The sequence below is a fragment of the Mugil cephalus genome, chromosome 19 (assembly GCF_022458985.1).
Source record: "Mugil cephalus isolate CIBA_MC_2020 chromosome 19, CIBA_Mcephalus_1.1, whole genome shotgun sequence".
Classification (NCBI taxonomy): Eukaryota; Metazoa; Chordata; class Actinopteri; order Mugiliformes; family Mugilidae; genus Mugil; species Mugil cephalus.
This window is the reverse complement of record NC_061788.1, coordinates 23,023,018-23,039,855: the sequence shown is the minus strand read 5'-3', so window position 1 is coordinate 23,039,855 and position 16,838 is coordinate 23,023,018. Positions and strand designations below refer to the sequence as shown.

The 16,838-nt window shown below is 38.5% G+C and overlaps 1 protein-coding gene across 1 annotated transcript in view; it reads right to left on the bottom strand.

Moving 5' to 3' along the window:
• tbc1d13 (TBC1 domain family, member 13) overlaps positions 1-13,020 on the bottom strand; it is a 50,762-nt gene extending 37,742 nt beyond the window's left edge. Inside the window, exons 1-6 of the mRNA XM_047569549.1 lie at positions 12,899-13,020; positions 7,469-7,542; positions 7,330-7,370; positions 6,375-6,436; positions 5,741-5,840; positions 2,950-3,032 (exon numbers count right to left, since the gene is read on the bottom strand). Of these exons, the coding sequence (XP_047425505.1) occupies positions 2,950-3,032; positions 5,741-5,840; positions 6,375-6,436; positions 7,330-7,370; positions 7,469-7,542; positions 12,899-12,921 (383 nt within the window). The 5' untranslated portion in view covers positions 12,922-13,020. The remainder of the gene's footprint in view (positions 1-2,949; positions 3,033-5,740; positions 5,841-6,374; positions 6,437-7,329; positions 7,371-7,468; positions 7,543-12,898) is intronic.
• Between the last annotated feature and the right edge of the window lie 3,818 nt (positions 13,021-16,838).

Below are 16,838 nucleotides of genomic sequence, written 5' to 3'. Positions count from 1 at the left end.
TCCTGGAGAAATATTATATCTACTTTGTCTTTTTTCATTTTACCAAGAATTTTACTCTGTTTAACTGGGTTAAGAATCCCCTTTACATTATAAGAAGCCAACCTAAGTGGAACTCTGTTGCTTTCCATTAAAGAATATATGACACCTGCTCCCTTCCTCTCGGGGAACAGGTTGTAGCTATATGTGTCGCCTTCGGCTGACTCTTTTTTGTACGAGTTGGTTGTTACAACCTGTGAAACATTTTTTCGCCTTTTCAACTTTTGGTGGTAGTACTCAAAAAAATCACTGAAAAAAGTTTTCGTACTGATCGTGGCACTGTGCATTTGTGCTGCCTACCCCATGGCTGCTTAACCAGAAGCCCCAAGTTATATTTTAAATCTTTCTTTTCATACAGTTATTTTTCCAGACATGCAAACTCACACTCACACCTAGGGTCAATTTAGAATCACCAATCAATCTAACAAGCATGTGTCATTGGAGGTGGGAGGAAACTGGAGTACCTGGAGAAAACCCATGTAGACACAAGGAGAACATGTAAACCACCAAGAAAGGCTGAGTTGGACTCAAACCTGGACCCTCTCGCTGGGAGGCATCACCCCACTATAGATCATTCTATTCTTATTTCTAAATCGCAAACATATATATATATATAACACATATTAAAGAGGTGGTTTGACAGAAATAAATTACCATTAAATTTAAGTAAAACTACATTCATGTTATTTGGAAACTACAAAAGGGTTACCCAAGTGCAGGTGGAAGTAGAAGGTGTTAATATTGAAAGAGTTCATGAAAATAAGTTTCTCGGTGTAATAATAGATGACAACACAAATCACTCCACATTCTCAACTGTTCACTGGTTTTACCATATTTAAATAAAAAAGAGCCATAAGGATAATTCATAATGTCAGTTACAAAGATCACACAAATTCATTATTCTTAAAATCAAAAACATTAAAATTCGTTGATCTGATTCTCTTTCAAACAGCACAAATCAAAGCAAAGCAATAAACAACCGGCTTCCTGGAAATATTCAAAAATAGTTTTTGACAGAGATGGGGGTTATAATCTAAGGGGGGAGTTCAATTTAAAACATCTTCTTGCCCGCACAACATTAAAGCTCAAGCAATGTCCGAGCATGTCCCAGTTCAAAAGGCGGTACAAAAATTTGGTTTTCACAGGCTACAGGGAGGCTGAAGGGCTTTGATGATCACCAGGTGTCTTCACAGATCACTTATTCACTTGTTTGTTTACATGAATTGTTTTCTTTTGTCTGTAAAAATTTACATATTTAAATTGTGAATCAAAACTGATTGGGGGCAGCTATGGCTCAGTAGGTAGAGCGGATTGTCCATGAACCGAAGGGTTAGCGGTTCGATCCCCTGAGTGTGCCATATGCCGAAGTGTCCTTGAGCAAGTTGCTCCCTGTGCAACTGGTGTGTGAATGTGTGTGGCTTGTGTGAGCGAATGGGTGGATGTGTCTCTGTCTGTAAAAGCAGACAGAGACACTTTGAGACACTTTGAGTACCTTTGAGGAGGTAGAAAAGCGCTATATAAGAGCAAGACCATTTACCATTGTTAATTACTGAGAAGGGTAAGGATTGAATGTTTGTTTTTTTGTTTGTTTTTTTGCAGTTATTGCAAATAATCTATTTGTATTTTTTTATTATTTATTTATTCTTGCGTGTGTTTTCTCATGTTTGAAATAAAGCCTTCATTCATTCATTCATTCATTCATGGTGTAAGAGGAATAGTCTTAACTTGGTTAAGCAACTATTTGGAAAACGAACAACAGTATGGACAGTTTGCTGGTAATATATCTTAGTGCACTGAGACTGAATGTGGAGTCCCACAAGGGTCAGTTTTGGGACTTAAACTTCCCAAAAGATCTATCAGGAAGCATAATGACTCAAATGGTCAAACCATTTTAAAAAACGGTGTGTTAAAAATAGGTTATTAAATTTAAACAAAACTAAATTTGTGCATTTTACAAACAAAAAAGAATGAAAACGTTTCTTCATCTATAGATAGGATTTGATATTGAGTTAAGGTTTTTGGGCATAGTTACAGATGGAAAACTGACATGGAAATCTCATATAACCTATATCAAAACTATCAAAAAATACTGCTGTTCTGAAAGCAAAGTATGTGGTGGATTATAATGTATTGCAAATTTTGTATTGTTAACTTATTCTTCCATATTTAAGTTATTGCTTGGAATTGTGGGGCAATACATATGTGAGTAACATAAAGCCTTTGTTTATCTTACAGAAAAGAGCATTGAAAATTATTTACAAATCGGATCCAAGAGAACAAACCAACACAGTGTTTATCAAGTCAGGACTTGTGAAACTTAAAGATTTAGTTGAGTTACACATATTATTAATTATGTAATTATTAATTACGTATAAAACAAGAAGCAAAGAATCACCAGAGAGTTTGCGGAAGTTGCAGAACGTCAATTTGCAAAGACTATTTTAAAACAGAGGTTTATTTCAAAATGTGGTTTCAAATTCTGGAATTCATTACAGAAAGAGTTGAAGGTGAGTGTAAATATTTTTCAGTTTAAAAATTTATAAAAAATAAAATATTTAAGCTGTGTAAACTTAATGAATGATGGTTATCAGGTAAACGGTAAATGATTGTGCCAAAGATGACTCTTTTTGTGTTGATTGTCAGGTAATTGACTGACAGACCCATCTGTGTGTTTATGTTGAAGAAAGGGGCAGGTTCCTTTTCATGGTGGTGCACTAAGATGTGCTTTTGATCTGTTTTGTCTTTGATTTGAGGCCATACATTGCCATAGTGAAATAAATACATATAATCAAAATAAATAAAACTATATAGTCTATACACAATGCTGCCGCCCTGTTTCCATTCAAATATTTTGAAGAACAGAAGAACAAACCATACACAAATAAATATACAATAACTTTTTAAAGTTCATACCTTACATCCTTGTCAATCTGCAGAAGAATTTCATTATCTTTGAAGTAGGTATTCCATCTGCTGTCTGGGTTGGGATTTAGAGGCTGTAAAAGTCAAACCAAATAAAGACACTTTAAATGACCATACCAGTAGTGACTTCATACAGGCAGCAGGCAGCGGGTCTACCCAATGGGATTGGCAATCTGGGACTAGAACTAGAACACTGACTGTGCACTGTTGGCTAAATTATTGTCTTATGATTAGTCACTATTTGTTGGTTAGTCACACTCTCTAACAACTAAGCTACTTAATATTATTATTACTGAGGTATAATTGTGAATTAAAACTAACTTCTTACTCTTTTTCATGTTTTTTTTTTTAGTTCCTAAACCATTTTTGTGTGTGCATTAAACTCTGCCATTGAAAAAAGAGTCTTTGGCATTGAAAATAATATTTGGCATTGTAACAAAAGTTTTCTGTCTTTTTAAGACGTTGTTTTTTTCTTCTTCTCCATTCTCAATGGTTTTCACTTTCGATGTTTGTTTCAGTTTAATGTTATGTTTTTCAGTTTCAACTTACTGGCAGGATTTTGGTGTAGAGAGGAGGGTTTGGGGGAAGTGGCCAGGGACTCCAGGTTATAATTAGTGATGTTCGATTTCCACCGATTTTCTTTCCGAATCCAATACTGAGTAAAATTCAGACCAGTATCGGTGATACTGACACTTTGTGACCTTACTGTGTCAGATAAACCTAAAAAAGTAGTGTACTTTAAAGCTTACCTTCATAAAGAATACAAGACATAGAGTAATTTATTTATTTTAAACTCAAGTGTATTGAGGTGGTGACCTCATTTACAACCGAAAAAACAGAGGACACAGTCATACAAAATGTGAAATTGGTGTTCCAAATGCTAAAAAAAAGGAATAAGTGAAATAACAACACTATTAAAATAAATTATTCTTTAATTACTAAGAACTACTATAAAATGAAAACATGCATCTTAATTCTAACATAGTGCTCTCCTCTTTTGTCCATCTCCTCATAAATGCCTCATATTCTGTGTTATGGTATAACGTGAGGTGTTTCACAAGGTTTGTTGTGTTGCTACGACGAATCGATCACATCGCACATCACGAGCAGTGACAGGCATTCCGTCTCTTTTGTTTGTTCTTTTGGTAACAAACAAAAGAGTACAAACTAACTTTTGTGTGGCTCGATCTAAAGATAGTCTGTGCTGATGTTTGTGAAAATCAGACAAAATTTGCGGTTTTTGACAAAATCCAATATGGCGGCCAAATTCTTGTGATTGCGTGAAAAGTGTTGCCAGATCCTGAAAGGGGACATTACACAGTATCAGCAGACATTAAAATCTACTCGGAAATCCTAACACATCAAGAGAAAAGAGCAAAAACGCAATTTGTTAATTACAGCCCCTAGAGGCCAAATGATACCAAATTTTTATTGCGCATTTCGGAGGGAGTCTCAAAGCATCCGACCAAGTTTGGTCTTCGGAAGTCAAATCATCGCCAAGATACGAGCAAACTTCCTGTTTGGCAGCATTACGTTCAAGTTATCGTTTGGTTCGGCCCTCAAACACAGTTCAGATTTCTCATGTGGCACCCTGTAGAAATCAATTGCCCAGCCCTGCCCTAGCGGTAGAGGTGTAAGAAGGAGAGGCAGCAGTGGTTCATATTAAGAGACAGTAGAAAATGTGTGGTCTTTGAGCTCCCCCTAGTGGGAACTGAAAAGCAGTTCAGGTCTAAATCCAAACACATCAAGTGACATGAGGGAACGTGACATTTTTGCTATCTGTAGCAACACCGAGTGGCCTAATGACACCACATTTGGCATGTGTCCTGGGGCGGGGGCTGGAGACATAGTGCTAAATTTCATTTCAATAGGTCAAAGCGTTCCCCAGATATTACCTCATATCCCATTGGGCCCAAATGTGTGCCTTTTGAGCTTCGCTGCTTGGACCCCAATAATAATACTAACAAAAACAATGGGGTTCCAGCACCTTCGCTGCTTGGACCCCCAATAACAGTAACAAAAACAAGTAATAATAATAATAAGAAAAGTAATAATAAAATAAATAATAATAATAAAATAATAAGAAGAAAATGTAGAAAAACAATGGGTTCCAGCAGCTTCGTTGCTTGGACCCCCAATAATAATAATAATAATAACACTACGCTACATGCAAGCTAAGCAGTCCTTCTGCAGGCTCGGTTTACCTTCTGCATTTTATCATGTATGAGATTAAAACAGCTTTACTATTATCCATGCTGTTATTGTTTGAAATGCCAGTCTGCCACATGAATGACTCTTCCTATATGAGTTATAGGTCAACTGGAAAGGGGGACATATTAACCTGCTGACCCGCGATCATGCGTCCCTAGCCGCTCCCCCAAAACAGTCCCTTCCAAGTCAAAATCCTGTCATTAAGTTGAAACTGAAAAACAAAACACTGAACTGAAAAAACCCCATCGTAACTGAAAACCAGTGAGGCGGATAAAAAAAACTACATCATAAAAAGAAAACTTTTCTTACAATGGCAAATATTAAAGTCAGGGTTCAGGCCCATTTTGTACTTGATTTGATTGTCACTTGTCTATCAATCCCAAGACACTACCCTTAGTCAGTTACCTGTGATGAAATTGAATCAGAATTTTGTTTTGTCAATTATGTTAAAGAGGTGCTATATTAGATGGAATAGTAGCAACTAATGTATTTAATAAAGCTACATGGAGTGTGATTTTAAATACGTCAGTGTAACGAAAATGGCACTGACAACAAAGGATACTATACTCACATGGTCCTCCATTGTAACATCTTCTCTGGAAAGGCCTAAGTTGGCTTTGGCAATGCCAGGCTGGATGATCATTTCTTTTAGGAACTGGGAGTACACCTCCCTATGAGAGTATCGATGGAAACAATGAACAAAATGAAATGTAAAACAACCCTAGAGGTTTTGTTTAGCCAGACACTATTTGACAATGAACATTTTTTGCATGAGCCCCATGTCTAGCAAAAAATCAGCTGGTATGAGCATTAACCTTGTTGTGCTTTGAGGTGATGGATCAATAAAACAAGAGGCGAGAGTTTGTTTCTGATCATATGCAACAACATACTGGATTAAAAAGAGGCATATCCATAGCACTCATTACAAGCAACAAATAATAATGTCCTGTCAGTGTTCTTTCTAAGTTGTCCAATTAGTATAAACAGTTGTAAAGACTTAATTGGACCTTCCTATAGCACCATAATAAACAGCATCCGGCATGGTGAGTAAGAGCAGCATGATGTCATTTTCTCCCCAGCAGTTATTGTGCTGGTTTATAGCAACTGATTTTGTCTTTGCCTTGTTACACCAAAACAATTTAAATCAAGGAAAAAACACTTTGGTTAAGTCTTAAAACATACAAGCTTTGATGTGAACTATTTACCTTTGCTTCTTGAGGAAGGACTCCCATATTGTCTGATCAAGAGGTAGGTAATTAAGAAGAACCTGAAAAAAGTCACATCAGTCGTTGATACAAATTAGAACAACCACTTCACAAAAAGTTATATAAACAGATTAGTTAGACTTTCTGCATTTGGCCCAGATCAGCGAACCAGAGTTCAGGGGCGTCGCAATACTAGGCAATTGCCTAGGGACTGATTTGGAAGGAGGCCCTCAGAGACGGCTGATGATGGAAAGCCTATAGACACTGCAACAACAACATGTTGGGAATCCCCCCCATCAAACCAAGTTCAGACTACACGACTTTCAGAGGTGTCGGGGTTGGAGTGCTTTTCACACTACGCAGCTCTCTTTCAGCTGGTGGGGAGTCTTGATGACTGTGGGGGGTTCACGCTATGAGTGGTTGGTGATGAGCTGATGTTTTTCATTGCAAACATGGACAAGGAGCAGAAACGAGCTCCTCAGGTCATATGTGCACTAATATGTAGTGAAAAAAGAGAATGAAGGGAAAAGCATGGGTGAAGTAATGGGCGGCTATGGCTCAGTAGGTAGAGCGGATTGTCCATGAACCGAAGGGTTAGCTTCTATAGCTATTATAAGTTATAATAGAATTTTGTACAGACAGGACAGCTTGGATATACTATTGGTCAATAGTTGTTTGGTCACAAATGTAATCACTTTCATGCAAAGAAAGCAACTGAGCAGTATTAAACACAGAGGATATTCCTAAAAATTTGACTGAAGACTTAACAATCAAATCCCACAATCTGATGATAGCAGGCAAGCTCCTCATCAACAGGTTCAACATCCTCAATATCTGGAGCACATCTCAAGGAAATGACAAGGTAAGCATAGTAATGCTAAAATGTTCTTTAAATCAGGCCTGATGTGTTATCCACAAAAGAATACTAAAGAATCACAGAGGAAATGCAACTTACTTTCCAGCAAAGTGATCGTATGCCTCCTTCAAATGGGATTCCTGACATGAATTTAAAAAAAAAAAAGGTCAAAACATAGTAGGAAATCTTCCTGTGATAACTTTACTAGCATAAAAAAATATGAAAGGGTGAAAATTACCACTGAAGCACAGCTCCCTCAATGTCTTCAAGTTTATTTTTTCGTCACTCAAGGCTACTTTGAATTCCTGTATCCTGAAACGAGAATGTGACATTAGTACTTATTTCTATATTGGTGCTCTTTGATAACATGGCTGTAACAATATGAACACAATACAAATACAAACCTGTCAACAGATGGTCTACCACTAAAAATGTGATATCTGACATGTACCTTAAAATCTTAAGCCATCATATGGAAATAGAGCTGTTTAGTGGGTAATTGGATTTTAATGATTCAGAATCTACATCTTTGTTGTGGTTCTCCATAATTTTCAATTGAGATTCTTTAACGGACAGGATCAGAACAGGTCACCTGCTAATTTCACTGTAACGCCAATTATTTAGAAAACTGTCAAAAGGACTGCAAAAAAAGTTTTCAATTGATTCATGTATTGATATTTTTATTCAAGCTTTATGTTATAAAATCTATGAAAGGAAATGTGTTTATTCAATATATCCCACCAATAATTATAGATGGCGCTGATTGTAATTGGAAAGGTAACCCTTTGAAATAATACATGTATATTGAGATATTTCCCCTACATATTTCCCTATTGCTACAAACAATTATTTTTTTCCCAACTGATTAGTCTATGTTTTTGATTAGTTAAACATAAAACAACCACTACACAAGAGCCAAGCAACACAAGTTACAGATAAAGTCATGACAGGAAAAAAATAAAAAAAATAAGATCAGTAAGATCAATAAAAAATAAAGTAAGATCAGTATGATCAGAGCTGTGTGCTGTCCACACTGCTGTTGTACAGTCTGATGGCAGTGGGAACAAAGGAGCATCTGAAGTGCTCAGTTCTGCACCATCATAAGCAGCACCCTGGCAAACATAGACAGGTGGAAGGTCTTGTGGAGTCTACTACAAATGCTAAATGACCTCAGTCTCCTAAGGTAGAACATACTGCTCTGTCCTTTCTTGTAGAGGGTGTCTGTATTCCTGTTTATTATTGATGTGGACCCCAAGGTACTTGTATGAGTCCACAATTTCCACGTCCTCACCCTGGATAGAGGCTGGACAGGTCTCCTCCAGTCCCTCCTGTAGTCCACCACTACCTCCTTAGTCTTGCTAATGTTGAGTTGTAAGTAGATCTGTCCTCTGTAGTCCTCCTCGTCATCATTGTTGGTACATCCGACTATGGATTCAAGTATTTTTATTTGTCATTTGCAACTATACAGCATGAGATGGAACGAAATTCTGCACTCGCTTACTACTTAGTCATCCACCCTGACATACTGCAACCATCCTGTGAGGTAGTCCAAAATCCAGGCAGTGATGTCAGGGTGAAGTTGCATATCAAGCAGCTTGTCTCTCAGGTTGAATGCTGCTGAACGCACTGGAGAAGTAAAAAAAAAGTGACTTTCTCCAGATGAGACAGGGATTTGTGTGAGAAGAAAATGATTGCGTCCTCCACACTAGAGGGCTGCATTGGGATTGAGTCCCAACTCAAATCTTGCGGGAGTGGGCGGTATAAACTTTGCAACGGGCGGGAGTGGGCGGCTAAAAAAAAAACAGGACGCGATCAAGACATAGCCTAGCGACAAGATGTCAACAAATGATGTGGAAAGGAAGCTCAAAGAAGGTATTTACAGCACTAAGCAAGTCTGACATTTGGAGAAACTTCTCAATTGCATGTGACAAAGATGGAAACAAACTGGACTTCATTAGTTGTAACGAACGTCCAAAAATAGTCTACTAGGCTACAACGATACAAATCCGGCACCTCTGGGTTGAGGCGACACACCTGCTCTGTTCTCCAGGAAAACGGAACAAACAACACCATGAATCTCTTTATTATTAGCCTATAAAATGACGTGTGTTCTCCTGCGGGATGGGAGAAGACACAAAATCAATGCATTTCTATTATTGTGCAGGTATAAATACTCAAAGTTTTGTGGGTGCGGGCGGGAGTGGACATACACATTGTGGGAGCGGACGGGAGTGTAACACACACGTTGCGGATATGGGCGGTGATGGTCAGAAATTCAGCGGGAGCGGGATGAAGAAAACAGTCACGCGCAGGGCTCTACTCCACACCAATGTGCTGCAGGTAAGGAAACTGCAGGGGATCCAGAAAATCAGACAGCAGATCCCTCAGGTGCAGAAGCTCTTAGGCATATCATTGCTCTGGATGACCATCCTTTGTCTATCGTTGTTGACAATATGGGATTTCGACATCCTCTCAGTGTACTTGAGTTGAGGTATGACATCAACATTCATCATTTCATCACAGACACGGTGTTACCTAAGATGCACAACTTTGTGAAGAAGCACATCTGTATATGCTTGTTGCACAACATTTTAGCTACCATCTTCACCACTGACATTTGGACTAGCAGTGTCAGCCCAATGTCACTCATTAGCTTAACTGCACAGTGGATCGAAAAACATTTTATGCCAGAGAGTAGTCTGGGAATTTTCAGTTCCGAGCACAAACTTCCCTGCAATCTCACCGCTCATCGATGGACATTAATGGAAAAAACTGCTGTGCTCGCTCCGTTTGAGGAATTAACCGGAAAGGGGAGCTATTCCATTGCACTTGTATCAGATGTTATTCCTGCTGTGACCGTGTTTCTGAGACTTCTTACCAAAGAAACTGACGAGGATCACGGCATCAAAATAATGATGGGGACGTTAGCTGCAGCTAAGAGACGCTTCACAGATACAGAGAAAAACCCACTATACTGCATCGCAACTGTACTTGATCCAAGGTAAAACTGGTAAAATTGTGCCCATCATTGCATTTGTTTGTGTAAGTGTGTGTCGTTGTGTATTTCTGTCTGTCACTCAGTGCATCCACATGCGGCTATGGCTCAGTAGGTAGAGCGGATTGTCCATGAACCGAAGGGTTAGCGGTTCGATCCCCCGAGTGTGCCATATGCCGAAGTGTCCTTGAGCAAGATACTGAACCCCCAGTTGCTCCCAGTGCAACTGGCGCTGGTGTGTGAATGTGTGTGAGCGAATGGGTGGATGTGTCTCTGACTGTCAAAGTAAAAACTGTAAAAGTAAAAGTAAAAAAAACGTCAAAGTACCTTTGAGTAGGTAGAAAAGCGCTATATAAGAGCAAGACCATTTACATGCTCAGCTTAATCGAGCTATGCTCAAAATTCGACTTTCTGAATGCAGTCCTTGTCCCAGTTTACATGCAGTGGAGAAAATTGAATAACTGACGGGAACATGTCCTCCTCCACACTAGGTGTGTCTCTCTCTCTTCCCCTCTCCATCTTCTTGTGAGGGTCTCTGGTCCGGAGTGCTGAATATCTGACCTGTGGAGTTCCAAGCTACATCTGCTGCTGTGGCCTCATTAACCAGCCCAGTCTTCATGGTCTGGAGTGATTCCTGTCATACTCACTATTATGTCACATAAGATCATCAGCTATGTGTTATATTACTAGACCCTACATATTTCCTTCAGCTTGATGTATGTATCTATGACAGAAGTTTTTTTATCTTGTTTCTCTTGTTCTTCTTTTCTCTTTATCTTCTCTGTTTCTACCCACCATATGAGCTGGGTTCTGCTCAAGGTTCCTTCCTTTTAAAGGGAGTTTTTCCTTGCCACTGTCGCCCTCAGGCTTGCTCTGGAGGTTGCAGGCCAGTTTTTATAAAGCATCTTGAGACAATTTGTATTGTTATTCATTGGTGCTATACAAGGTTGGGCTGTATCCAAATTTTGATACCCTCATACCGTCTCCACATTTTACCACTGTATACGGTATTACCGTCACTAATTAAAAATTACGAAGCACGCGTCAATTTACACAGACCACCTAAGTGGGCAGAAGCCAGACACAGAAAAAACAAAGAGAATCAGGTGGATTTTCAAAATATAATACCCCGTGCATACTGCCGGTCGTAAAAACAGACAAAAGCAAAACTTATTAACTACGTAGCATATTTACACATCTAGGAGCATGTTTGGAAGAACACACACTGGGAAAATTGCCAAATCTGAGCAAGTAAACAAAGCTCATGCTCGTGGCCCAATAACATATATAACAATGCTTTATGTGGCCATATTTTAAATTCTCCCGTCAGCTTTTGGAATTTGCCCCCCTGTGGAATCTGTGTTGTAGTTTTTTTTAATTCTCAGTCTCTTGATTTCATCCGTGACCCTGTCATCACAGAAACTATTGGGCCCTATCTTACAGTTTTTCTCCATTGGTTTGGCTCATTTCTTGAAACAGAAATTACATTCTCAAAACAACATGGACAAACCTCCAAACCATTTGGCAATTGTTCACAACAGAATTGTATTTCTCATTGATTTCATCACATTGCAAATGTCTTAGTACATCTGTGCAAATGATTAAATACAGTTAGCCTACAGTTAGGACAATTTCCTAGTGAATAGATCCCATTGATCTAAACAGACTGATTCTCAGTATAATGGTTGTTCTCTCCAGAACATGTCAGCGTCATTTCATTGACTATTAGGACCAAGAAATACTATGACACATTACTGTTGCGATGACTTTCATGTTGGGCCCTTTCTTGACCTATATCTCTATACTATATCTCAGAGAACCAGTTTGGATTATCGGGTGCTAATATGGCGTTAAAATGCACTAGAATACAGAAAATGGCTGTGTACGCCACTGTTAGAGTCCACAACATTCATACCATAATTGGGCCCTCTGGATATTTAGCCCACAGAGGAAAAAAATGTTTGAAACCCTGTGAGTAAAATCTAATTAAGTGGTTCCAACATTACAGACTAGATCACCCAAAACCAACACAGATTATAATCAGTCCGTCTTTAACACGGGTGGGGGCGGCTTTACTATGGTATTGAATTCAGAACTTCAACGTACGATTTGGGGATCGTGTCATAGAAAGATGTCGGGAAGATTACGTGAAGAATTATTGTTAAATTAAAAAAAAATAAAATAAAATAAAATCTGAACTTAAGAATAGAGTTTACCTGGAAATAATTGACACTTATTTTCACCCTTGCTCGGACAGAAACACCCTGTCAGCACAAATCCCCAGCTGGATGACGGCTAATTGTTAGCCAGTTACAGCTTGAGGAAGTATCTGTCAGCTGATATGCTATCATGGAGCTAGCGTAGCTTCTCACATAAGACATGGAGCTGTGTGTAACCGCGTGTTCAGTGCCCTAAAAGCTCATTGTTACTCAAATTGAATATGACGTCTTAAACGTAACAAGCCCATTGCTGCTTGACGATCGTGTAATGTATGTTTAAACTGGGCCAAAAAAATCTAAATCTAGCTTCTGGTTGGCTAGCTGCTCTGTTATCCTGTTCGGTTCACACTTTAGTAAATGCTCGTTTTGCGGTTGCTATATGTTCAAACATATGTACAGTTGTTAACGTGCACCTTACCTCCCATGCAAGGACAGGGTTTTCAGTGTTTCTCACCTGTTTCTGTAGGCAGTAGACATGTTTGAACAGGCAACGATGTATTACTATGGTTGTTTCCAAAGAGGAATGAATGACTGGTCAGAGGGAAGTCCTCCCATTACTTCCGACTTCGGAAAAACATTACAGGCAGACCGGACATAACACATAGCTGATTTTTTGCTTGCATATACATATAATAATTATAATAATTATGATCACATTTTAACGGACTTTATTTCAAAATACTAGAATAATATTACATTTTCTGGGTGACATCCTGGGATGGTGTACTATGCGCATTTGAATTAGTCTGTGGAAACAGGGAACAACTATTAAATTCAGTCTTGCGCTACAGGAAAATGAGAGGGACAATGCGTTTTTTCATGGGCTGCATATCATCATTCGGAAATCAACTAAAAAGTCTGTTCAAAGAGTATTTATTCAATTAAATCAGACCCTCGTCTAATTTACTATCATAATAATATGTAAATAATGTATATGATAATTATACTTCTTACTTCTTTACTCAGTCATACTTTATTAAATTTTTGTTCATCCGTCAATTTGTGATCAAAGAAGCAAGGACGAAAATTTGATTTCAGAAGTGGGGGGTGGGGTGGGGGGTCTCTGATGTCCACTTTACTTTTTTTAGACATCATGGCTGCGCCTAATTACCAAACACACACACACACATACACCGTTTCAAACGTTATTGTAAATTAAATCTCTGATATTACGATCCTTCTAGCTGACGTGACCCAGGCAAAACAAACGCCCAATTTACAGTGGCAGATTAACAGGGACCCCTCGGCAACCAGCAGACCGGTGTGCAAGTCCTGGTGCTGTTTACAACCTGATGGAGTGACAGCGGGGACGGCCAATCAAACAAGAAACGGGAGCCAATCGAGGAGCTTGTGGGCGGGTCTAAACTAAGGGAAACGGGCTTCAGCTTGAGTGGCCGTTTTCTGCTTGGTCCTAAGGTCCTGCGGGTAAAACTGCAGGGGACCAAAACGGCCTTTTGAAAAAGTTCAGGGTATATGTCCCTCAAATAATCAAATAATAATCATCAAATCACCAATCATCAAAAAATGCAACTAGTTCATTTTTATTTGTAAATACCATAATACTAATGTTTTAACTTTAAGTTCAGATATCAATATTTGGTAGAATAATCTTTAATCTTATCTTTCATGTATCTTGACATGCCCTCATGGTTTTGTATCTTTGTCCTTAATTTGTGTTTGTGTTGAGTTTCCTGTTTTATTTTGCTAAGTAAGTTGATTTCCTGTCTGTTGTGTTTCCTTGTCTTTCCCTTGATTATTTATTAGCTTCACGTGTGTTTTGTCAACCCCGAGCCCTCTTGAGTATATACAGCCCTTCCTTCCCTTTGTTCCCTGTTGCATTGTTGTGTTATGTTCATGTGTTCCTGCTTGTGTGGTCTCCTGAGGGGTATTGCACAAAACCAGGATAAGGGATTAAGCGTGGATATGTTGGTTTTCCTGGATGAACTTAGTTCCAAGTCGGTTGCACAAAAGTAGGATAACTTTATCCTGGACAAGGAACCATGGTGATTTATCTTCTGCAGCTAGCCTGCTCCAGACCAGGCTAAGAACCAGGATAAGATTAATCCTGTGTTGTATCTGTTGTCAACACTGTGAGAAATTAATGTGTTTTACAGCATTTCCATGGTCTTTGTACACATGTTAGATAAGTTCAATCATCCTGCATCCAAATATTATAAATATACTCGTTTCATTTGCTGGTTGACTTTTAGTTTTAGTAGTATTTATTTACACAGATTAAATATAAAGACAAAAGCTCATATCAGTAGACAACATATTTCAGCAAAAAAAAAGGTTTATTTGGAATTTTTTCAATATAGATGTAAAAAAAAAGAAAAAAATACATAGGAAAGAGAAAGTTATATATATATATATATATATCACTACTTAAACATTACTGACAGAAGACAATTCTAAGGGTCCCACATGATTCTCACTTCTGTGTTTAACTTCAACAATCTTCCTTTTCATTCATTTGGTTTATTATTGTCAGGTCGAGTGTTATATTCCAATACTAAAAAAGACTACTTGTCGAGGTCTGATTAATATGTGGATCATTGCAATTGATTAGATTTTTACTTTTAAAGATTGCTGGAGTTGAAAGATGGTCTCTACTACGGCTGATGGGGGCAACATAGTATACATATAGGTCTAACTCCCCATTCATCTGTTTCCTCTTCATGACGGCATATCCGTTTTTATATTATATTTGTGTAATGTGTGGTGTATATTTGTAAGAATCTTGGATATTATGAGTGTGTAACAATGTACAGTAGGTTAAGAAATGGTACATCATCATTAGATACATTCTCTGGTGTTCTGATTCCCAGACAACATTGCTGACCAGCTGGTCAGAGAGGAACATATTGATAATTTTCTCTCCAAAACCTAAATGCTGAATTTAAAATTTTTGTCAACAAATGATCTTGTGTGGTACTGTTTTTCTGTGTATGTACATTTTGTCTAGTATTGGTTCAAAGTCCCACCTCTTCGAATGAGTTGTATACTCCAAATTCATGGTGAAAGAAAAAAGAACACATTTTTTCAAGAAAAATTTTTAATTTACAAGCACCATTTTTTCAGATTTGAGCCTGGAGCACAGAGAGCAAAAGTCACAAGACATAGCACACTCCACCCGGAATACACTACACCCTTTCCAGTTTCTGGATCTCTTTGTCTAGTTTCCAATGTTCTCCTTTTAATGTCCAGCTCCACCAGTTCCAGATTGCCTTTTTCTCTCAGAATTTTGACTTCTACCAGCTCCGTCTGTTACTGCAGGTGTTCTTCATACCGCACAGAATTCTTACAGTCTGCGAATTCCTTTGAAGAAATGTCAATTAGCAGCAGTATTTGTGCATCACGTATTTATCTCAGCATATACTCTCCATGTATCCAGCCTGCTTTTGAGGCTGTGCCGTCTCTGGGTCCTGTAACACATGTTTTTATTAGCACCACATCACTGACTTTATATTCTGGACTTAATAAGCAGGGGGTCTCCACAACACTTACATGATACCTCAAGCATTCTGGAGTCCATCTTCTATTGTCCCCTAAAGTGCAACCATCTCCCCAGACACTGCAAGAAAATTCTAAGTCAGATAGTATGATATTATCAAGTGTGTTTAATCTGTAGTAGAACTGAACCCCTTGAGAAGTTGCTAGTTCCTGTTGCTCGGACTCAATCCATCACAGTTCCTCCCTGGACTCCTCCATCACTGGCCCCCCTTTATCAACATCCACTGACAGCCTCTCTGCTGGGGTCAGCTCCTGGCTGGGTGGACCATCCCTGGTGTCAGTTTTATGCGTTTTTTTCTTGAACGTTAAAATCATACAGAAATACATTGTCAGCAGAATATTCTTGTATTTGGTTTTCACCTGCTCCCCAGTCCTCAGTTTGTTCTTTAAGAAAAATGATGAATGGAACAGAATGGAACACAATCTGAGAAAATAGATTCAATAGAGTAGATAATTTCTTTGAACTTAATTATACCCTATATAACATGAGTAACATGTACTTCAATGTGCCATATTAAACCTAAAATACTTTAATGGACTAATCAGCTCCACATCCTTTACTGTGGAGATTCACTTAGGGACCGTGATGGACTCAGTCCAAGCAACATGAAGTAGCAGCTTCTTAAAAGGTACAGTTCCACTACAGATTAAACACAATTGATAATATCATACTATCTGACTTATAATTTTCTTGCAGTGTCTGGGGACATGGTTGCACTTTGGGAGCCACTAGAAGATGATCCAGTTAGTTCTGTACATTTTATTGAAATTACAGGCTTGGCTTGTCCTTTAAATGTCCGTACAAGTTCTGTTGATTCACGTATGCAAAAAATGGCAGGAGGAGTGAACCTTGGCAGATGAGGAGAAAGTGTCACTGGACT